A 24,935-nucleotide genomic window follows, 5' to 3' on the forward strand; every position below is an offset into this window, starting at 1 on the left:
AGCCCAAATTCTCCCAAGATCCTTAGACACCATCTTCTAAATCCATAATTACTACCATCTACAAGGGTGACGACAGCAGATCTATTATGGCAACACCATCATTTGTAATTTCCTCCTCCAAGACCTCAAAGTATGTCTGTATTCCATCACTGTCATTGGTTTAAATCCTGGGGACTCCCTCCCTATTATGTGAGTATTTACACCAAATGAATCACAATAGTTCAAAATGGCAACACCCCATCACCTTTGAAAGGTCAATTATGGATGTGCAACAAATAGTGACCAGGCCACATTCCCTGAATGATTAAAGGAACATTGTGTTAAACAGCACACAGAATTTTATTTAGGTCGGTACTTCAATGTCAATCCCCAATAGCAGCTCAGTAGGACTGCTACTGAGTGAGCTGGCAGAATCCAGTATAGACTTGTAGTAGATGACTAAAGAACCCACAGCAGAAAAACCTACCTGGCCTCAACTTTGCCAATCTGCCTTTCACAGTTCTGTGGTAATATCAAGAGTAGTGACCACTACAAAGTGTGAAAACAATTCACACAAACTGTGTTAAGTTCTTCATTGTTTTGCGTGGCATGAACACTATTCTAAATGGGATTGTTGGAGAACCCGAATCGAGCACCTCAAAAACTAGGCATCCATGAGGCGATAAAGACCATTTCAGCAACTCGGTGTTCCACGAAGATTTGTAACATCGTTCTCCTAACCCCCATTCCATCATGGTCACCAAGTCAAGTGACCAACCCTGATTTCATGAAAAAATGTGGAAGAGCATGTTAGCATAAGGGGTACCTGAAATGACGAGCAAGCCAATGAAGCAACACTACTGTACTCCATGCATGCTAACAGAGGAAAGCTCTTTGGTCCTGTCACTTCCTGTCATGAATGGTGACAGCCAACTAAACGACTCTATGAACATCACATCCTAAATAATGGCAGAGTCAAAACGAATCAATGAAGAAGTCTGAAGAAAGTCTTAACAACCATCTTCAGTCAAAAGTGCTAACAGGATCACCAATCCTAGCCACCTCCAGAAGTCCCCATCATCTTAGATGTTGGCTTTCAGCTGACCAATTCACCCACAGGCTAAAAAAAATGGCCTCGTATACTCATTTTGTAGAAAATGATTTCTCAGTGATATTTGAAATTGCTCAAGCACTACGCAGCAAATCTTACCGTGAAGGAGAGGGTGAGATCCGGCATTCCAGTCAGTTTCACACAAGCATCAATGACACCCTGTATTTCAGCAAATACTGTTGAACCTACAGCAAGTGTAACATCAGCATTAATAACCATTCAGACAAAAAAAAATGCAATCAGAACTACATGCATGAACAATTACATATTTGCTTAGAATTCAAATAATTTCAGAGAAATCTGAACCATCCAATGGAGGTATTTTTATTTTAATCAAAAAAAGATATGATTTGTCAGAAACCGCACCTTTGATTCTGGAGCACATATGGACCAAATGCCTTATCTGAACACTTCTCCAATTAGCCTTGCACTTCTGAGGGGGTATGAGCAATGGGTATCAAGTGTGTCAGAGGTTTACCACTACAAAGTTTACAAACACAGCATAACACAACAGCTGATTTTCTGAATACTATTGCACAGCTAACTGTAGATAGTGATACATAATGGGCGATATTCAACTCTAATTCTCAAGCAGAAAGGGTGATGTCATTAGATTCAAAACTAACTTTCGAAAGGGAAAATATTTATAAAGTAAATATTTCAGGGCCCTGGTGCAAAAGCAGAGAAGTGGGTTAACTTGAATAGTTCTTTCAATGAACCAGCCTAAGGATAGATGGTGCATCGTGCTGATTCTATCAATGTAGCAAGAGCTCAAGGAAAGAAAATAGTATGTTTCTACACTTCTGACCTTAGTAACAGCAGAAGCAATATATCCTCTATTGATCGTTACTTTGAAGTCAGCTGACTGGATGAGAGTCTGAAGTCAATCTCATGTCTGCACCATAGTTACAATTCACAGGCTGCATGCAATAATGGGCCTCAGTAACTTGTTTGGAAAGAGGTGAGGCTGCATACACTTTCTGTCCAGTCTAGCACAGCAGTCAAGTAGTCAACATTAACATTCAGGTCAAGTGGCTAATAATATTTACCAACAAATATGGGGATGAGGTTACAAATAAAGCAAACAGTCAAGACAAGAACTACTAAAATAGGAGCATTAACAGAGGTTAAGCAATCACATTTAACTATATCAAACAATGATGGGCAGCTTGCAACATTTAACAGGACTACGAATGAATCAAGGTGTGCCTAAGCTTAATCAGCTCATCGGTATTATATGAGCATTAAGATTGAATTACAGCTCCATTACATACTTCCTGGGGGCAGTTTTAGTGATAGCAATGGTAGTTTTAGGTAAAACAGGATAGGTCCGTGTCTATTTATACTACATTTGGATGGACATTTCAAACATAGATGCTGAGCTCACAAGTCAGCCAGGATAGAAAATTATGGTTTACATTCAATGTCAACTATGTTAAGTTCTCAGGCAACAAGACACAATGGGTCTTATGAGAACCCTCGCTGATTTTTCATTATTTTTGTTATTATTCTTGTATCAATTTTGAAGTGCAAGCCAGAAATGAACCACTTTCAGACAGCTTGTGGTAACAGAAAAAGAAAAGACCAAACAAATTTTGTTGTTTTTTCAGGAGGCCAGGCCTGGTGGCTAACTGCAGTCTGATTCTTAGTTAAAGAGATTCCAATGCATGTAGGGACCCTGGGAATCAGTTCCAGCAAGTCTGGAAGGGATCCTGTGTTCAAGCAGACGGCAGCTGTTGAATGGTAATTAAGGGCCCGGGAAGAGTCCATCAGGGCGGAACCAGAATTAAAGGTTTGTTTTAAACTATGCTTTCTCAGAGATGATTTTTGGCTGCTTCTGGGATAGCATGAAGCTTTGACACCTCTCCACTAGCTTCCAGAAACCCAAAAAGAGTGGAGAGATGAGTTACGTATTGTTGTCTTTGCCAGAGTGAATGGACCACATGTTAGGAAAAGCAGTCAAGGAGTCCACATTTATGCCTGTGACCAATGCAGCATGAAAGTCATTTACATAGTTAGTTTGTGATTTTATTTTATCTATCCCTGAACTGTGTTTGCCTGTCCTTGGTGTAAGTGGGGACCGAAAACACATGTTTTAAGTACAGACAATAATCAGCTTAGTGTTTTTAAGTTTGCTCTCAACTATTTATTAAATGCACAATAATCTTAGTAAAGTCTTTTGTTTAAGATCCAAAACTGGGAGTTTTAAATTTACTTATTCAAAATCTGGACTTTATTATCGCAAAGTCTGGCTTGGAACCATCGGATTGCCAGTTGGGAATCTTTGATGGTTTAGTTTTATGTCGTATGAAGACAGATCTAGAGAATTTGGTTTGGTTGAGCTGTTCCATATCGTAACAATGTTCATCAATAACAAAGAATGCTACAACGTCATGTGTACCTGATTTGTCAATGATAGCATCAATCTCTTCCACCACATCAAAGTAGGCTTCATTGTTAGCATATCTCACTCCTGTACGGCGCCAGGGTACCACAGACAGCTGTCCTGTGGGGAGATGGTCCCCAACATTGGTACTACCTACAAATAGCACAAACATGAAGAATGCAAGTACAAAATGAAAAAGCTACATCTCTCAGGAAAATTCATGAGTCAAGACAAATTAAAAATTGAAAAGCTACTGCTCAATAAAATATTCAATTAAACATTTTGAATTGAATGTTATGATTCAAAGAGTATCTCAACAAAAACTGCCAGAGAAAATTACATTCAAAAAAGATTCAGCAAATCCTAAAATTCAATGCATGTTTTAATATTTTTACATGATCAAAAGCTGCCAGCTGTGAACATTTTACTCAGGAATTCTTTCAAAATACTTCATGAGTACTCCTTACAAACCTACATCTTTCTGTGAATGCAATATTTTGCTTGCAAGCGATTAATGTCCTGCTGCCAAGACATAGCACATGGATTGAGCTGCACCTTGGCAGACAACTGCAATACTGGAAATCCAGCATAAAGCATCTACTCTGCAGAGTATCATGAAACAGCACCAACTGTACCTATTGCTAATGTAAAATATCATTGGTCATGCAATCAGAAGCAGTAATATTTTAAAATGTGTTGCCAAATAAGTAGTGCAGCTTAATCATGCAAATGGACAAATGAAATATTGTGGAAGTATCAAGAATAAGCCATGATGCCTCTGTATTTCACTGCTACTATACATAAAAGGGAAGGTGCCTCACTGCAGTGATACTGAAGCAGTATAACATATCAAGTAGATCTTCAATATCCAACTTACATTTCATGCCTGCAGGCAATCAGGACAAGGAAACCTGGTCAACATGAATGTGTTGGGCCGAAGGGCCTGTTTCCATGCTGTATAACACTGACGATATAAGTGATTGGACTTTTTGATTCAATGTTTTGAAGAGGTGACCAGGTGTGTGGATGAGAGTGATGCTTTTGATGTCATCAATTTGGAATTCAGCAAGGTTTTTGATCAGGTCCTGCATAAGGGACTTATAGCAAGAGTCGATGGGATCCAAGGAAATCTGGCTTATTGGATCGACAATCTAATTTGTGGCAGGAAGCTCATGGTGATGATAGAGGGGAGTAATGGAAGTAATGTCCAGCAGGGTTCGGTGTTGGGGCACTTGCTATTTGAGTTGTAAATAAATGAATGTTGGAAGGTTGGTCAGTGAGTTGGCAGATGATACAAAAATTGGTGGGAAGCAAATAGTGAGCAGGATAGCCTCAGATTACAAGAGGCTAGAGTCAGGCTATTCAATGTGCTGATTGGAAACAAACAGAAGTCAATCTGAATAAATGTGAGGTGATGCAGGACAAACCAAGACAAGGGAATACATGATGAATGACTGGAATCTGGGAAGCACTAAGGATCAGAAGGACCTTGGCATGCAAGTGTACCAGTCCCTGAAGGGATCAGGATAGGTTGATGCAGTGGCTACAAAAGCATATGATATACTTTCTTTTATTAGCCAAGATTTAGAGATTAAGAACAGGGGGTTTATACTAAAACCACATAAAACATTAGTTAGACCATGGCTGGAGCAGTGAATGCAGTTCTGCGATTCACACTGTAGGAGGAATAGCACTGGAGAGGGTCCAGAGGAGATTAACCAGGATGTTACCTGGGCTGGTGAGTTTTAGTTCTGAAGACAGATCAGACAAACTGGGGTGTTTGTTCCCCTTGGAGCAGATCAGAGTGAGAAGGGACACAATTGAGTCAAAGAGCTGTGCAGCTTGGAAACAAACCCTTCGGTCCAAATCATTCATGCTGACCAAATTTCCTAAATTAATCTAGACTCATTGGTCAGCATTTGCCCCATAGCCTTCTAAACCCTTCCTATTCGTGTACCAATCCAGATGCCTTTAAATGTTGATATATAAAATTATGAGGGATATAGATAGGGTGGAGAGGAAAACACTTTTCTCCTCGATGGAGGGATCATTGATCAAGAGCCTGAAGGTTGAGAGGGGATGGTGAAAAAGTTTTTTCACCCAGAGCGTGTTGGGAATTTGGAATTCCCTGCCTGTCGGGATGGTAGGAGTAGAAGCCCTCACAACATTTCAGAAAGATTGAGACGTGCACCTGTGATGTCAAGCCCAAATGTTGGAAAATGTTAGAATAGGTTCTTGTTTTATGCTAGTGCAGACATGATGGGCTGAACGGCCTCTTTCTGTACTGTAGATCTCTATGACACGTATTTGAGAGAAATGGACCTTATCAGCTTTAAAGGAGTAGAAATTAGATGGCTGGTTTCTCCTCATTTGTAAGTTGTGCCTAGGGTACATGAAGACTCTCTCATAAACATGATAAATTCCTATTATTTTTGTAGTTTCTCTTGCTATGTGCCACAATACATACCAGTAATGGTATTCACAACAGTACGGAGAATGGTAGGGGGTCTGATCAGCTCCTTTAAAATATTAGACTCAGTTGCCAATGGGAAGCCATTGTCCAACATCTCTTCCAACACCTCATATACAACCACAACATTGTCTTTGATTGCCACCTCTGAACAGGTTCCAAAATAATCCTAGATAGAAAGCAGATCAACAAACATCATCAATATTGGCAATAGTTAAGACATGTGAGATTTCATAAAATATTCCAACAATTCATTACGAATTACTTTTAGCTCTGATCTAAATCAGAGGCAGGGAAATTAATGAAAATGGACCGAGTTTTAATAATTTTAAAACTAATGATTGGAGATAACTTAATAGTTACCTCATCTTCAATTGTTTATTTTTTTCAAATATTGGGTTTAATAATGCTGTGGACACCATTCATTGACCATTGAATTTAATACATTGAAATAGCCAATAAAAAAAATGCTCCAGCATTCTCAGATTGATACACCTTGTGAAACTTGGCTTTCTGAATTGTGGGATATGATCGCCTAAGGCGTATTCTATATCTTTTTGTGATTCACTGTCTTCAATGCAGCCAAGACCCTAGAATTCTGGGAATTTATAATAGGTCCATGATCATGTGTCTCAACATATTTGTTAAGATCCCATATTTCATTTATATTGAATGGCCTCTCCCAAACATTAAGGAAGGACCATCTGTGTGGAATGAGCAAGGGAGCACTCGAAGTGATAATTTTGCATCCTTATCTGTATGCCATTATTCACAACAGTTAATCAAACAATGCCTTATCATGCCATAAGTCCACAAGCTAACAGCCAAGAACCATGGAATCAAATAGTACAGAAGAGACCCTTTGGCCCAACGAGTCTATCCTGCGAAAAATAACCAACCACCTGCATTAGTCCCATTTCCATGGACGAGGTCCACAGCTTTGGATGTTATGACACTTGAAGTGCTCATCTACATAATTTCTATAAGGTAGAGAGGTTATCTGTTTCGACAATCTTTCCAAAAAGGGTACTCCAAACCCTCCCCAGCCTGTGAGCAAAAAAAGAAAGATCTTTCCTCAAATCCCCTCCCGCTTAACATTCAAGATAGAGAATTCCAAAGATGAACAACCCAGAGGAAACAAAAATCCTCATCTACTTAAAATGGGGGGACCCCTCACATTGAAATGGTCACCCTCTGCCATAAGGAGACATCTTCCCAGCACCTACACTGTCAAGTCCCCTTAGAGCCTCGTGCCAAAAGTATCAGCTGCATTCTTCTAAACTCCGAAATTCTAAACCTATCCCAAGAATCAACCTGCTCAACCTTGTCTAAACCGCCTCCAATGCACATACAGTGGCGCCACTGTTATAATTTACTCAGCAAGTTGAAACCGCTGTGAAACACGCACTCTCTCCAGCAGAAGTGATTGAGAACAAAATATTGAATGTTTTCAAGGTGGAAGGACACATACTTTTTAGGGCTAAAGGAATCAAAGGGTACAGAGGGAAAGCAAGAACAAGGTTCCAAGTTGGAAGATCAGCCACGGTAGAGTTCAGCAAGGGCTGAATAGACTACTCCTGCTTTCTATGTTCTGAGGTTTTCCTTGAATGATCACGGATTCAATTTTCTTTCCATCTGACCAAGAGTCTCTCCTGCTTTCATGCCCTGCCATTGGTTTATGCTCGAAAGATTTGCAAGTTAATATTCAACGAGTTTAGCTGCATAATGTATGCACTTTGTGGCCACCAAGTCCTCAGGTGAGACAAGACTCTGGCTTGGAAACAGGGATGTAACCCACTGTGTCACAAGGCCAGCACACTGTCATGAGACAGACTGCAAAACCTAATGCAGGTGGTGTTACCAATGCCCTCTATAGTGATACAAGACTTCCCTAATTTTATGCTGATGCAACATTACATTTACCTTACTAATTACTTGCTGGAACTCTATGCTAACTTTAATTCAAATACAAGGACACTCAGATCCCACGTACCGCAAATTATTTTTCTCTTTTGTTCTTCCTTCCAAAGTGGACAGCTTCACATTTCCCTTATGTTTTACTGTATATGCTAAATTTTGACGAGTCACTTAACCTCTTTAAATTCATTTGCAGACACAATCCATCCTCCATGCAATTTGCATTCCTAACTACAGTCATACAGCACAGAAACAGACCCTTCGGTCCAACCAGTCCGTGCTGAACATAATCCCAAACTAAATTAGTCCTACGTGCTGGCGCTTAGCCCATATCCCTCTGAACATTTCTTGTTCATGTATTCATGCACATGTCTTTTAAACGCTGTAATTGTACACACATCCACCACTTCTTCTGGAAGTTCATTTCAGATATGAACATTCCCTGTATTAAAAAAAGTCTCATGTCTTCTTGAAGTTTTTCTCCTCTTACCTTAAAAATATGCCCCCTTGTTTTAAAACTGCCCATCCTCAGGAAAGAACACCTGCTATTCACATTATCTATGCTCATGGTTTTATAAACATTTGTAAAGCCACCCCTCAACCAGTGAAAAAATTCCCAGTCTCTCCTAAAAAGTCAAAGTCAAAGCTCCATTTTGTATTGTTAGCAAATTTGTTAGCACACTTAGTCTTTTCATTTAAATCATGAATAAAAGACAAGAAATAGTTCAGGGCCCACCCCCAGGGTCACCCCATTTGTTTCAGATTACCAAATCTTGAAATGACTTTTTTATCCTGACTGTTTTCTGCCACTGAAACAATCCTTTGCCATGGTAATATATTTCTCCCAACAATGAACTCTGTTGCGCAGCATAAGACATGTGATCAAATATTTTAAAGGAAATCCAAAAGCATTACATTTGCACTTCTTCAGTCTTCAAGGACCTACACACAATTTAAAAAACTTTAGAAGGTGACAACCAAGCCGTCCACAGTCTGTACTCCCTCCTTTTTTTTTAAAAAAAAAAAGTGCAAGGATGCGAGTCATCAGATCCAAGGGACTGGTCTTCCAGTACTTCTTCTCCATTGATGGTGACTATTTTAAGTTCCTCTGTCATGTTTGCCCCTTAATTTTCTGCAATTCTTGGGAGACTTTTCATGTGGTCTAGAGTGTAAGATAGTCCAAAAGGTGCTCAAAGAATCTTCTTGCTGCCCGCAACTAATTCGACATGTTTAACATTTCAGACACTCTTACTAGAGTACTCTATCCTTTTTTTAGATATCAATAGGCAAGTTCATTAGTCTATAAAGGCAGAACACCAGGACCATATTTTCAGTTCCAAAGTGTTTTGAAACTACTGGGCTTGTATGCACTCTGTTTCCATCCCTTAAGATGGCTGGCAACCACAGTATCAAGGTCACTTTTTCTTACCTTTGATGATTTTGAAGGAGCATATGACACAAGTAGGGCTAACCAACAAGCATAAGCCGATAGTTATGCAATTTGCTACCTGAGGGCAGTATCAGACCTACCACATGACTTGACAGGTGATCATGGGATCTGACAAAGATTCTGCTGTGCTTTCTTAAGAATTTGATTTCATGTGCTCTGTTTATCAATGGATCTTTTCTCTTGTCCATTTGTGACAAGGAGTGCTCAATAGTTATCTTGGGAACTGTTCACTGTCTCTGTATGGTCACCGTTCATCACAAGTGCAGAAAACTACACAGTTAGTTTTGTGCCTCATCATATTGATTTATGAACACAGCTAGCTGCTGAGCTGGATAATCTTGTCAAATAATATGGTTCAGTAGTTGGCGAGGTCCAAACAAAAACAGACAACAGATATTACACAAAGTCAGTCATTCATTCATTCTGAACAGGGATCAACCATTGCAAATCTCGATCCATTCGTAACGATCTACTCTTACAAAAAAAAGAAGCATTTCATGGTCAAATCAACTGATTACAGCCAACTGCAATTGGACAGAATAATAATTATTTCTTGCAAAGCAACACAAACTGTTGCAAGGATCACCTACAACATGAGCTATGCAGCATCTGTTAACATGAATATTTAAATGATGGAGGATCACGTTCACTGTCCAGATCAGGTTTTATTCTGTCTTAGTTAAGGTGGTAGGATACATCTCAGTAGAACTGGTAGTCTGTACACTGGAATGAACAAATTGCAAGGCTACAGGGAAAGGGCAGGGGAGATGGGGGAGCTGTATTTTTCAGGATGGTATGAAGTGAGGTTTTCCAGGGATTTGTTTGTGGCTGACTCTATTTTGACTAAAAATAATGATCTCAACTCAATTATAAGAGCACAATTTCAGAATGTGAAGAAGCCAAAAAATGTAGAAGGTGAACAGTGATACTCTTAAAGAGAACCTGGATAGGGTAATGCATAGAAGTAGACACATGGAAGGTGCAATTTACTATTGAGAAGTGTGAAGTGATAAATGTGAAGAGCCTCCAACTGAATTGGTAATGGACAGGGAAAGTGTACTTTGGGCCCCTTCGTGCAGGGAGTGGTGTCCTCGGTCGACTGGGAAGGGATTGGGTCGATTGGGCAAGAGAAAAAGCAAAAGAGCAGAAAGCCAGGATTTACAAGCAGGAAGCCTCAGATGGCTCGAGAACCAGGAAAGGGTATTGCAACAGAGATGAAACTGATAAATACTAAGAAGCCTCAGAGAGAAGGGAGGTGGAGGGAGAAAGAAGAGTGGAGGGAGGGAGGGAGAAAGGAGGAGAGAAGGAGAAAGACGAGTGAGGGAGCAAAGAGAAGAATGAGAGAGAGAAGACTGAGAAAGAAAGAAGAAACAAAAAAAAAGGTAAAGACATTGTTATCCTACCTGCACACAAAGGACACCTGACAGTCATTCAAATCGAAGAGATGACGTTGAAAAAGCAAACACACTACTTACAGATACCAACACTTACCCACAAGTGGCAATAGCTCAGACCCACAACTTGAGGACCAAATCACAGCCTTACTCAAAAAAACTTCAGAAATCTGGAGAAATAAATAAGACTAACTTCCAAAAAATGAAACCAGATGAAGCCAACACACCACACTTCCACTGACTACCCAAAATTCACAAACCAGGAGCCCCCCTCAGACCCATAGTCGCACTACCTGGAACCTCCAGATTAGCCAAAGAGCTACACCAAAGACTAAAACACTTAGTAGAAGACTCACGCCACTCCACCCAAGAATTTCTGAATACTAAAGACACTAAGACAGAAGAGGATGAAATAATGGTCTCCTTTGATGTAACAGCCCTGTTTACATCAATCAACATTAGCCTGGACAAGAAAATACTGACTACACTATTAGAAGACCCAAAGACACATGCACCAAACACCACTAACTTCATCAGCAAGGACAGTAATGTCAAGCTAGTGGACCTATGCCTTACCACACACTTCACCTTCAACAACAAACCTACGGAATACCCACGGGATCCCTGATATCAGGATTCTTAGCAGAGGTAGTAATGCAGAGACTCGAACAAACCGCTCTGCCAACCACCCAACTCAAGCTTTGGGTCTGCCATGTGGATGACACCTTTGTCATCACAAAACGAAGCAAATTAGAGGAAACCTTCAAGACCGTTAATAATAATACCCTTACTGGCATAAAATTCACTAAAAGGAGGAAGACGACAACTAACTGCCATTCCCAAATATCACAGTAGAGCGAACAGCCAATGGTCAACTTCAAACCTGCGTCTACAGGAAAACAACACATACAGAGCAAATATTGAACTACAGATGCCATCATCCCCAACACCCACCATCGAAGCTGCATCAGAACATCATTTCAACGAGCCAACACACACTGCAGCACAGGAACTACGCACAGCAGAGGAAAATCATCTATACCGGGTATTCAAAAATAATGGATACCCAATGAACATAGTCCACCAATTTCACAGCAACAAACCCAAACAAGTAGACAAAACTTGTCCAGAAACCCTAGCCATTCTCCCCTACAAAGACATGTCAGAAATGACTGCCAGACTACTCAGACCTCTTGGCATCATGGTAGCCCACAAACCCACCAACACACTAAAACAGCAGCTAATGAACTTGAAAGACCCTTTAGACAACAAGCAAAACTAATGTCATTTACAAAATACTGTGCAAGGACTGTAACAAACACTACATTGGACAAACAGGCAGAAAACTAGCCACCAGGTTACATGAACACCAACTAGCCACAAAATGACATGACCCTCTCTCACTAGTATCCTTACATATAGATAAAGAAGGGCACCACTTCGACTGGGACAACACATCTATCCTAGGACAAGCCAAACAGAGACACGCACGGGAATTCCTAGAAGCATGGCATTCTAACCGGAACTCTAGCACCAAACACATCAAGTTCGATCCCATCCACCACCCCCTAAGAAAAGGAGCAGGAAATAATGTCACCACAGGAAATGACATCACTAACCCAAAGAAACCCAAACTTATAAATAGAAAGCAGGAATCATGTACAGTGCTTCGCCTGGAGGCCCACTGAAGATGTTACCCAGTAGGGTGGTGAAACGTCTAGAAATGAACCTTCCAGCTCAGCGAGCAAACCCACCTCCAAAAAGGAAGAGCAATAGAAAGAGAAATGAAGTAAAGAAAGAAATGAGAGAGAGCAAAATTAGAGAAAAGAGGAGAGAGGGGAGATGGAAAGAAGCTGGGAGTTGGAATCAAGTTCAAGGGTGATGGCTTATTATATCTGGGAGGTGTCAAGATAACAGAGGAGGTGGAAGTGCCAGTGTTGCACTGCAGTGGACACAGTCAAAAATCACACAAAACCACCTTATAGGCCAACAGGATTAGTTGAAACCACAAGCTTTCAAAGTCCCCCTCCTTCCTCAGATGGCTAGTGAGTGAGAATACATCAGACGCAGAATTTATAGTAAAAGATCAAAGGATCATACAACTGATGCAAATGTATTGAACAAACCTATATGGCCATCAATCAGTTAGAACAGAGGTGCAGGTTTTGATGGATTAGTACGTAAATCCCAGAATTTCTTTCAATTTACTGCCCCAAGATAACATCAGGTTTTATCAGAATAAACTGTGACACCTCAGGTCAAACAATGCATTTTAGGTCTGAGGCCTTGTTTTGAGGTAAAAACAATGACTGCAGATGCTGGAAACCAGATTGTGGATTAGTGGTGCTGGAAGAGCACAGCAATTCAGGCAGCATCCGAGGACAGGCAAAATCGACGTTTCGGGCAAAAGCCCTTCATCAGGAATAAAGGCAGAGAGCCTGAAGCATGGAGAGGTAAGCTAGAGGAGGGTGGGGGTGGGGAGAGAGTAGCATAGAGTACAATAGGTCAGTGGGGAAGGAGATGAAGGTGATAGGTCAGGGAAGAGAGGGTGGAGTGGATAGGTGGAAAAGGAGCTGGGCAGGTCGGACAAGTCCGGACAAGTCGAGTTGCTGTAGGTTAGAAACTAGGATGAGGTGGGGGGGAAGGGGAAATGAGGAAACTGTTGAAATCCACATTGATGCCCTGGGGTTGAAGTGTTCCGAGGCGGAAGATGAGGCGTTCTTCCTCCAGGCGTCTGGTGGTGAGGGAGCGGCGGTGGAGGAGGCCCAGAACCTCCATATCCTCAGCAGAGTGGGAGGGGGAGTTGAAATGTTGAGCCACGGGGCGATTTGGTTGATTGATGCGGGTGTCTCTGAGATGTTCCCTAAAGCGCTCTGCTAGGAGGCGCCCAGTCTCCCCAATGTAGAGGAGACCGCATCGGGAGCAACGGATACAATAGATGATATTAGTGGATGTGCAGGTAAAACTTTGATGGATGTGGAAGGCTCCTTTAGGGCCTTGGATGGAGGTGAGGGAGGAGGTGTGGGCACAGGTTTTACAGTTCCTGCGTTGGCAGGGGAAAGTGCCAGGATGGGAGGGTGGGGCGTAGGGGGGCGTGGACCTGACCAGGTAGTCACGGAGGGAACGGTCTTTGCGGAAGGCGGAGAGGGGTGGGGATGGAAATATATCCCTGGTGGTGGGGTCTGTTTGGAGGTGGCGGAAATGTCGGCGGATGATTTGGTTTATGCGAAGGTTGGTAGGGTGGAAGGTGAGCACCAGGGGCGTTCTGTCCTTGTTGCGGTTGGAGGGGTGGGGTGTGAGGGCGGAGGTGCGGGATGTGGATGAGATGCGTTGGAGGGCATCTTTAACCACGTGGGAAGGGAAATTGCGGTCTCTAAAGAAGGAGGCCATCTGGTGTGTTCTATGGTGGAACCGCTCCTCCTGGGAGCAGATACGGCGGAGGCGGAGGAATTGAGAATACGGGATGGCATTTTTGCAAGGGTGATGGTTTATTATATCTGGGAGGTGTCATGATAACAGAGGAGGTGGAAGTGCCAGTGTTGCACTGCAGTGGACACAGTCAAAAATCACACAAAACCAGGTAGAGGTAGGGTGGGAAGAGGTGTAATCCTTGTTTTGAGTCTGTTTGTGTCTCAACCTGGCGTCAGACTGGCTTTATTTCCAAAGTAGGAATTGATGAAAAGCCACATGGACTGACTGCCTACAGACCGTGTGTTTTTTGAACAAAATAGAATGTATCTGCAAATGCAAATTCACCCCATAGATTTATATACGTGTGCTTGTGTCAGGTAGTGTGTGTGCGCGCATGTGTGCGTGTCAGGTAGTGTGTGAGAAAGGGAGCATGAGTGTGTCTGAACTTGTTAACTGACTGGTTATAAATCAGGAGTGAAGCTCTCCAACAATATTCTCATAAATCTGCAGCATCAGGCTAATGTGCATAGTCAACATTTTATTCCTGTTAGTTACCCTAATCCATCAAAGTTCATAAAGATCAATTGCCAAGGGAATAAGGAATCCCTCTTTTATAATCTTCATGCAATTTCAATTGCTTGATATATTCAGAAGAACAAAGAGAGTAGTTATGAAAAAATTGCAATTCTTAGGAGAGTTCAGGAACAGAGAAGCCAAGTGTGATGGGTGCACAGAATTGGTGAAGGTAACAGAAAAGATATAAAAAGTAATTTCGAAAGGTGGGATTCTGAGTTTCCCCATGTACAGAAGCAGACTACAGGAGTCAGGAAGTTAGGATGAACCTTTATGAAACACTGATTTGGCCTCAATGGAAGGATTGTGTCCAATTCTAAACACTGCATTTTAAAAAGAATGCAGAAAAGATTTAAAGTAGAGGATCCAGGGATTAGGAATTTTGTGGGTAGACTGGAGAAGCTGAGGTTATCATCTTTGGAAATTTTGAAAGATGTTCAAAATCATGACAGGGTCTACAGGAAGCCACCAAAGAAGAACTGATCCTTTTAGTGGAAGGATCAATTGCCTGGTGACAGAAATATCAATCTAACTGACAAAGTACCAACAGCAAGCTGAGAAAAGATGTTTCACTTACCTATTAAAAAAAGACAGTGACTGATTAGTACTTGAAATGCACTGCCTAAGCATATGGTAGAGATATATTCAATTGTGGTTGTGAAAAGGGCAATGAGTCACCAGAGTAGAAACAATTTTTATGGCTATGTGGAAAAGGCAGGAGTGTGACTGAGCTGAGCTGTTTTTGTAGATAGCAGAACAAGGACCATCTCGATATCTCTTGAAGAAGAACTATCACTATCTCACCATGCCATAAAAATTTGTTCATTCCTCAAATTTGGAGTTTGAGATTTAGTCAGGGGAATAGCAACAGGTGGGATAAATAACTTACAATTATCTTGGGGCAGGAATGGGGCAATGATCTGATGACAGTCTCTTCCCCAAATAGATTTGGTGAATGGACATGTGCATATACAGTGGTTAGAAAACACAAGCTGTGAAAATGCAGACTCAAATAATTGACTCTACTTCAAACCGATGAAATTCCAACGGGAACTCCATTAACATGGCCACAGTAGAGCTGGAGCACTCTGACAACTGTCTTCTTTCGAACTCTGGTAGCAGTACAAAACCGATACCAGCCATTAACATTGTTCCATTCCACTCAATGCATCACTTTGTTTTTCAACCTGGCCATCAAACTGCAAAAGGTATTGTCCACGTAAATTCTATTTGCGGCTCGTTAACAACAGAGTTTCTTCAGTAAAGTACTGTTATTATTTCAGCTGACGTATGCTATAATTACTGGATAAGTTCAGACTTTTGACTGGACTCTTGCTTGACTGATCATATTTGTCTGTTTTGGTTTTCACAAAGTAGTCTTTCACTGAACATAAGCAAGCAATGTTGTGGATTTGCTGTGTTAAGAAAGTTTCAGTGCGGTAAGATACTTCACACAGTTGTTTTAAAATGTGAGGTAATGAGAAAGAAGGAGAGAAATCAACTCCTAAATTTAGCTTCCCTACTTCATCTGGAAGCATGAATTGTAGCACATGATCGTGTACGTGTTTGCAGAAGTCAACACATGATGAACCAGATCATAGCAGGACACAATGACTCTTATGTTAACCCACTGAAGCAACTCAGGCCTGTGTGTCACAGACTGGGTCATGCACTTGACAATAATTAAAGATGTCAAGATTCCTATTTGTGCCGTAGCTGTGAGATCTATAGTGAAATAGAATCAGCCATTGTCTTGAACTTAACAAGACAGATGGTTTTGTACTCTACTCCTTAATCATTCGGGGAGCATTTGAGACCATAATGTGCTTCTATAGATTTTTCTTTTGCCTCTTCTGATATAAGAAAAACCAGGAACTTGCAGTGACTGTAGCATTCTGTCAACTTGTTTGCAGCGTTCTCTTTTGCCAATTGAAGGGATTGGAATCAAGTTGACCTCGTCAACGGCAAAGTGTTTGATTGGGGCTGTTAACCTGGACCAATCAAGAAATCCTTGGCTGACCAGTATAACCAGGAGACACCTGTACACACACAATATGGGGGGGAGGGGGGTTAGAAAATATGCAGGAGATTTTAAAAAGGGGAAAAAAATAACCAAACAAATAATAAAATAGACAGGAGGTTTAGAATCTCCTCAGTTTAGGGCACTGACTCTGTGCTGGCTGGTGCTACAGTCAGTGTGTTCCTGCTGTTGAAGAGGGGGAGAGTCTCTTTGTCTTTTTGCTCCCCCACCCCCTTTGTTTAGGGAAGATATTTGTTTTTTTGGGAGTTTCTGTGTTGTTTGTTTGTATTTTTTAAAGAAAAGATATATAACCAGGAGAGGAAAAAAATATAAAACAGGAGATTTAGAATCTCCTCAGAGAAAAAAAAATAACCAGGAGATGAGAATCTCCTTAGGTGAGGACTGACTCTGGGCTAGTGCAGAAAAACAAAGGAAAAACAAAGAAAACAGCATCCAGATAAGGCAACATACATATTAATTGGGTGACTGTTACAATCAGCGAATGTTAATAGTAGAGATTAAGCCTTCTCCTGTAATATAATCAATGTTCTTAACCTTGTTAACTGGCTTCACATAATGATACCTTTCCCCTTGTTAAACTGACCTTACATACTGTATGCTTCCAATATTATGAAATGGCAATACATAATGACTGCTTTTCCACATTGTTAACTCATTATCCTTGCCTCCAGCACCCCACAGTTAATTGTATGTTCTTATCTGTTCTGAGTCATGCTCAGCTGAACCTCATTTCACAAAACTCTTTCCGACCTGCTCATACCCAATACACATTCTCAAAACCAGAAGATTTTTTTTACTGAAGAGATTCTAAAGAAAAGAAATGTATAACCAGGAAATGTACAATCCCCTCAGTTGACAATTGTCTTGAAAAGTACTTTGTCCTCATCTGAGTTTTGAAACTACCTCATCTCACTCTATATCTGTGACCTCTTGTTTGAGACTGTCCCACAAGGGGGAAACATCTGTTCAATGTCCACTTTATCAAACTGTTTAGCATTTTACAAACCTCGGTCAGATCCCTTCTCATTCTTTCTGAACTCCAATGAGTAGAAGCCCAAGCCAAACTGCACCTCCTACAATAGCCCTTTCACCCCTGGAATTAATCAGATGAACCTCCTCTGAACTGTCCCGCATGCAACCACATCCTTTCAAAATGGACACAAAACTCCAGATGTGGTCTCACCAACAGCTTACATAATTATAACAACACTACTTTACTTTTATAATCTAGTCCTTTTGCAATAAATGCCAAGGAGTTCATTTGTCTTTCTTGTTATATGTCCTAACCGCATTGCCACTTTGTGATTCACGCTCAAAACTATCCAGGTCGAACTGCACCAATGCACTTGGAATCTGCTTCCCATTTAAATCACAATTTACCCTCGTATTTTTGAGCAATACGGACATTTTCACACAGAGTGGGTTGTATGTGGAATGAATTGCCAGAGGAAGTGCTGGATGCAGGTACAGTTACAACCTGTAAAAGACATTTGGGCAGATAGGGAAGGTTTAGAGAGAAATTAGACAAACAGACAATGGGTTGAGTTTAGTGTGGGAAACCTGGTCAGCACAGATGAGTTGAACTGAAGAGCTTGTTTCCATGCTATCTGACTCAATGACTCTGACAACCTCACCCTTATTCACATCAAACTCCATCTGTCAGATGCTGGCCCATTCTCCTCACCTATGAATATCCAGCTGTAATTTTTTATCCTCAACGCAGTCTGCTTACCCACTTAATTTAAGGGGAAGTTTAAAAAGAGATGTGAGAACCACATTTTCCACAAAAAGGGTGGGGAGTGCCTGAAACACACCAGAGTTGGTGGTAGAAGCAGATACAACAGCAGTATTCTAAAAGCACCTGGACTAATACGTGAATAGGGAGGGATACGGATCCTGTAAGAGAAGATAGTTTTCGTACGAAAGGGCAAAATAAGGCAGCACGGACCTGGAGCCAGAGGGACTGTTCCTGTGCTGTAATGTTCTTTGTTGTATTATCCACTAATTTTGCTCTGTTACACTCTGTCCTTGTTTGCAAAGCTAACCTTCTGGGTCAGACTTCTATACCACAGCTGATTCAAGAGTGTCATCCAATTGTACCTCTCATAGAAAAGTCAATATGTGAAGATTTATAGCCATAAATGGGAGAAATAATCTTGTATAGGGACCTCAGACAAATTATTTTTCCCAGCACTTATTCACTGAATAACTCATACACAAATTCAACAGTAAAATTGGTCCAATAAAATCTTAAGTGTTGTTCTTCAGCAGATTGAAAGAGCTGCAACAGTAATCAAAATGCTGCAAGCAAACAATCATTTTGACACAGCTTGAATGGGATATTTTCTCATGGACAGGTCACCAATTGAAATCAGAAGTTGAAACTTCTGTACATGTTCATAAGATTCACAGGAACACGAAAAAACAAAAAGCCAATGCCTTTCATAATTGTATGAAAAAGGGAATAAATAGGCTTTATTTTGGGAGCTTATGGTTAATATCACAATGCAAGCTAATTGTATGATGGGCTTAGTCTGATATCTCTCGTCCCTGGGGGATTGAAGAAACTCATGAACAGGCCCACGTTAAGAGTCGTAAGAATGAACCAATGAACCAGAACTTCACGTTGCTGCATACAGGATTTTGGTCAGCTTTGGCCAGCAATACTAAAGTCAGAAAAGTAAAAGGTAAGAAGGAGTTCAGGAGCACCACATAGCTGTTTTGTGATTTTTACAATGAAATGCCAGCTTCTCGTTTAGAATCTCATTAGAAATTGATTTTTATGGTGAATGATTTGCCTCACACTTGATATGCACTCATGATCTTTGGTTGAATACCTCCCAGTTGTTAGGATCATAGAGTCACAGATGTACAACACGGAAACAGACCCTTCGGTCCAACCCGTCCTTGCCGACCAGATATCCCAACCCAATCTAGTCCCAACTGCCAGCACCCGGCCCATATCCCTTCAACCCTTCCTATTCATATACCCATCCAGATGCCTTTTAAATGTTGCAATTGTACCAGCCTCCACCACATCCTCTGGCAGCTCATTCCATACACGTACCACCCTCTGCGTGAAAAAGTTGTCCCTTAGGTCTCTTTTATATCTTTCCCCTCTCACCCTCAACCTATACCCTCTAGTTCTGGACCCACCCAAAGGAAAAGACCTTGTCTATTTAACCCATGCATGCCGCTCGTGTTCCCCGAAAGAAGGACATGGTTTAATAACTTCCCACTGACCTGAAACGTGTCAACCACCCGATGGAGAAACTCGATGACAAACAGCGGCGGCACCTCACTCTGGATCACAGCCACGAAGAAGATGCGATCCCGGTAGACGCTGATTAAGAAATGATGCGGAGTCGGGATGACGGGGGGCACATTCTCCGACTCGCTCGCCTTCTCTTGCGCCTCGAAGAAGTAATCGCAAACCGACCGGCTCACCACACTCTTCCAGTGCTTCTCCAGGAAGATGTCCCCAGAGGAGTTGATGAGGAACAAGCTGTGGATCATAATTCCGGCCGAGGTTACCCGGTGCGAGTGGTTCAGTTCAGTCTGCAGCCAGCTCTGCACCGCTGAGTCCCCAACTTCCGCCTCTCCAATCGCTTCCGGGATCTCCTGCCGTCTCATTGGCCAATCCCCCACTAACACCGCCCCTTTCTTCAACTCGACGGCCAGTGATTGGAGGATGACGAGTGCACTCTCACTTGTCAGCGATTGGACAAGCTTCTGTGCTCCCATTCAATGGTCAGTGGTCACACGAGGGGATTGCTGTGGAGGAGCCGGTGTTGGACTGGGGTGGACCAAGTTAAAAATCACACAACATCAGGTTATAGTCCAACAGGTTCATTTGGGAGCACTAAGCTTTTTTCGGAGCGCTGCTCCTTTATCAGATGGCTGTGGAATACAAGATCCTGTTTTGATTAGATTCCCTACAGGATGGAAACAGGCCCTTCGGTCCAACAAGTCCACACTGACCCTCCGAAGAGTAACCCACCCAGACCCATTCCCCTGTATTTACTCCTGACGAATGCACCGAACACTACTTGATGAAGGAGCAGCGCTCCGAAAGCGAGTTCTTTCAATTAAATCTGTTGGACTATTACCTGGTGTTGTGTGATTTTTAACAATGGGCAATTTAGCAGGTTTAGATTAGAGTGGTGCTGGAAAAGCACAGCACATCAGGCAGCATCCAAGAAGCAGGAAAATCAACATTTCGGGGAAAAGCCTTTCATCAGGAATAGAGGCAGGGAGAGATAATTTGGGGCGGGTGGGGCTGCGGAGAAGGTAGCAAAGAGTACAATAGGTGAATGAGGGTGGGGATGGAGGTGATAGGTCAGACGAGAGGGTGGAGCGGACAGGTGGGAAGGGAGATTGGCAGGTAGGACAGGTCATGAGGACGGTGCTGAGCTGGAAGGTTGGAACTGAGGTAAGGTGGGGGGGAGGGGAAATGAGGAAACTGGTGAAGTCCACATTGATGCCAAGGGGTTGAAGTGTTCCGAGGCGGAAAATGGGGTGTTCTTCCTCCAGGCGCGGGTGGTGAGGGAGCAGCAGTGGAGGAGGCCCAGAGCCTGCATGTCCTCGGCAGAGTGGGAGGGGGAGTTAAAATGTTGGGCCGCTGGGCAATGTGGTTGATTGGTGCGAGTGTCCCGGAGATGTTCCCAAAAGCGCTCTGCGAGGAGGCATCCAGTCTCCCCAATGTAGAGGAGACCGCATCGGGAGCAACGGATACAATAAATGACATTGGTGGATGTGCAAGTGAAACTTTGATGCATGTGGAAGGCTCCTTTGGGGCCTTGGATGGAGGTGAGGGAGGAGGTGATGGTGCAGGTTTTGCAATTCCTGCAGTGGCAGAGGAGGGTGTCAGGATGGGAGGTTGTTAGGGGGCGTGGACCTGACCAGGTCGTCATGGAGGGAACGTGGAACGTGGAAAGGGGTGGGGAGGGAAATACATCTCTAGTGGTGGGGTCCGTTTGGAAGTGGCAGAATTGTCAGCAGATGATGCAGTTTATGCGAAGGTTGGTAGGTTGGAAAGTGACGACCGGGGGAGTCCTGTCCTTGTTATGGTTGGAGGGGGGGGTTTGAGGTGCGGGATGTGGATGAGATGTGTTGGAAGGCACCTTCAATCACGTGGGAAGGGAAGTTGCAGTCTCGAAAGAAGGAGGCCGTCTAGTGTGTTCTGTGGTGGAACTGGTCCTCCTGGGAGCAGATACAGCGAAAGCGAAGGAATTGGGAATATGGGATGGCATTTTTGCAGGAGGTGGGTGGGAAGAGGTGTAATCTAGGTAGCTGTGGGAGTCGGTGGGATTGTAAAATTGGCAATTTAGCACGACCAATTCACCTGGCCTATACATGTTTGGACTGTGGGAGGAAACCTACGCAGACATGGGGAGAATGTGCAAACTCCATACAGACAGTCACCTGAGGCAGGAATCAAACCCAGATCCTCTGCACTGTGGGATAGCAGTACTAACCACTGAGCCACCTGAGAACAGCCTTCCTGAGAACCACTGGCTTTTGCCCGAAATGTCAATTTTCCTGCTCCTTGGATCCTGCCTGCACCTGCTGTGCTTTTCCAGTGCCCAAACTCTCGACTCTAATCTCTGCAGTCCTCACTTTCTCCTTCCTGAGAACCACCACCCATCCACGATGAAGCCGTTACTCTAGCACCTTTCCCTATTTCATTCAATGTAATGAAACAATGGGAGATGCGTTCACAATCCAAGACTGGTCGTACCAAGATAGAAAATAAACACAACACACAATTTTTTCCACGTTCTCCAGTGACTTGGTAACCAGGTAAAGAGGACGTGCTTTGCTTCCCTTACCAACGTGCACCCCCCCCCACACACACATCCCCCAATGCTGTAAAATGAAGTGGTTGGAATTTCTTTCTTTTTTGCAAATCAATTTCCTCTGTCACTCATGTCAACTTGTTCCGCCCCCTGAAAAGGACCAGTTGTGTCGTGACTTGTCTTGTCACAGAAAACCTCCAAACTTGACAGCACCAAAGCTAATTGGGATGGCATGGTGGCTCAGTGGTTAGTACTGCTGCCTCACAGCACCCAGGACCTGGGTTTGATTCCCACATCGGGTGACTGTGTGGAGTTTGCACATTCTCCCCGTGTCTGCATGGGTTTGCTCCGGTTTCCTCCCACAGTCCAAAGATGTGCAGGTCAGATGAATTGGCCATGTTAAATTGCCCATAGTGTTAGGTGCATTAGTCAGGGGTAAATGTAGGGGAATGAGTCCAAGTGGGTTTTCTTTGAAGGATTGGTGTGGACCTGTTGGGCCAAAGGGCCTGTTTCCATACTGTAGGGAATCTAATCCAATCAATGCTGAAAATCTGAAAGGTAAGCAAAACATGGCAGGGAGGATCCAACAATCCAGGCAGCATCTGCGAAGGGAAACAAATTTAAAGGTTGAGATTTCCTCTCAGCTGATTTCTCCAGTTCTCATCGAGCGTCATGTTCACATAGAACGTGAACTCTTTGGAGAGATATCAACTGGCCTGCCAAGTCTTTCCAGCAGTTTTCCTGACCTCAAAGTTCCAGAGAATGGAAAAATAGGCTTTCCTCTTGTTGATCACACAGCCCGCAACGATTTCGACTGCTCGGCAAAAAGAAACATTATTCAGGATTGGTACGGCTGAAACAAATTAATTGTTCACTCTTTAAAAGGAATATACTCAATCCAGAACTATTTGAAATGGGCAGAGGGTCTTGCAGTACAGAATGTCGGGATTTCTCTGAACAGATTGATTAAAAATTCCTGTTTGATCGAAAGCTTTACTGCCTTCTGGCAGTGTACACCTTTGAGATCAAGGAAGAGGCACCATTGTTTGTTATAGTCATCATTCCATCGGAAATGCAACAACCAGACACTGCCACAGCCAAAGACCCTTGCCAACCCAGAATGTTCATGCACTGGTGTGTGAAGTGGGCATAGTAGGTGCAACTATCCAGCAAATCTCTAACGGGGGTAAGGGTTGCAGGACATTGATTCTGGTGCTCACCTTCCAGCTGGTACACCTGCCAAAGTACAGTAATGGCTGGAACTGGGCAGTTGTTCAGGCATCAGTAAAACATAAAGTATCATTTGGATTTGATAGTCAAACTCCACAGACTCCCTTGCAAATTGACTATGAAATTTTATACAAGTAAGCCTGCTCAAGCTTCAGACCTGCCAGGTTAGTGGGTGTCTCACTGCGTCATGGAGTCATAAGCATGAAAACAGACCCTTTGGTCCAACTAGTTCACACTGACCATGTTTCCAAACTAAATTAGTCCCACCTGCCTGCTCCTGGCCCATATCCCTCTAATTGTTTCCTAATCATACACTTATCCAAATGTCTTTTAAATGTTGTAACGATACGCTCATCCACTACATCCTCTGGAGGTTCATTCCACACACCCACCACTCTGTGTCAAAATGTTGCCCCTCTTGTCCTTTTTAAACGTTTCTCCTCTCACCTTAAAAAGTGGTCCCCTAGTTTTGAACTCCTGCACCTTAGGGAAAAGACATTTGCTATTCACCTTACCATGCCCTCATGATTTTATAAACCTCGATAAGATCATCGCTCAACCTCCTATGCTTCAATTAACAGATTCCCAGCCTATTTTTATAACTCAAACCCTCCATTCCTGGCAATATCCTGGTAAACCTTTTCTGAACCGCTCCAGTTCAGTAATATCCCTCCCGAAACAGGGCGGCCAGAACGGACACAGTACTCCACAGAGGCCTCATCAAGTCCTACATAACCTCAGCATGACATCCTAACTCATATACTCAAAGGTCTGAACAGTGAGGCCAATCATCATTACCATAGAATCCCTTCAGTGTGGAAACAGGCTCTTTGCCCCAACAGGTCCACATTGACCCTCCGAAGAGTAACCCACCCAGACCCATTCCCTGTATTTACCCCTGATTAATGCACCTAATCTACACATACCTGAGCACTATGGATAATTTAGCACAGCCAATTCACCTAAGCTGCACATTTTTGGATTGGATTGTGGGAAGAAAGCGGAGCACCCGGAGGAAACCCTCACAGACACGGGGAGAATGTGCAAACTCCACACATCAGTTGCCTGAGGCTGGAATCGAACCTGCGACCCTGGTGCTGAGAGGCAGCGGTGCTAACCACTGAGCCACTGTGCAGTCCCCAGTGTACTAAACAACTTCATAACCATTCTGTCTA

The 24,935-nt window shown here is 42.8% G+C and overlaps 1 protein-coding gene across 1 annotated transcript in view; it reads right to left on the minus strand.

The window, feature by feature from the left end:
• The window catches only part of LOC122543150 (AP-3 complex subunit mu-2), a 36,715-nt gene extending 16,411 nt beyond the window's left edge, over nucleotides 1-20,304 (minus strand). Inside the window, exons 1-4 of the mRNA XM_043681522.2 lie at nucleotides 19,976-20,304; nucleotides 5,944-6,115; nucleotides 3,492-3,629; nucleotides 1,190-1,275 (exon numbers count right to left, since the gene is read on the minus strand). Coding sequence (XP_043537457.1) covers nucleotides 1,190-1,275; nucleotides 3,492-3,629; nucleotides 5,944-6,115; nucleotides 19,976-20,248 — 669 coding nt within the window. The 5' untranslated portion in view covers nucleotides 20,249-20,304. The remainder of the gene's footprint in view (nucleotides 1-1,189; nucleotides 1,276-3,491; nucleotides 3,630-5,943; nucleotides 6,116-19,975) is intronic.
• Nucleotides 20,305-24,935: the final 4,631 nt, after the last annotated feature.

This window comes from Chiloscyllium plagiosum, unplaced genomic scaffold, assembly GCF_037043375.1.
Source record: "Chiloscyllium plagiosum isolate Xiang-an unplaced genomic scaffold, Cpla_swu_hap1 HiC_scaffold_48, whole genome shotgun sequence".
Taxonomy (NCBI): Eukaryota; Metazoa; Chordata; class Chondrichthyes; order Orectolobiformes; family Hemiscylliidae; genus Chiloscyllium; species Chiloscyllium plagiosum.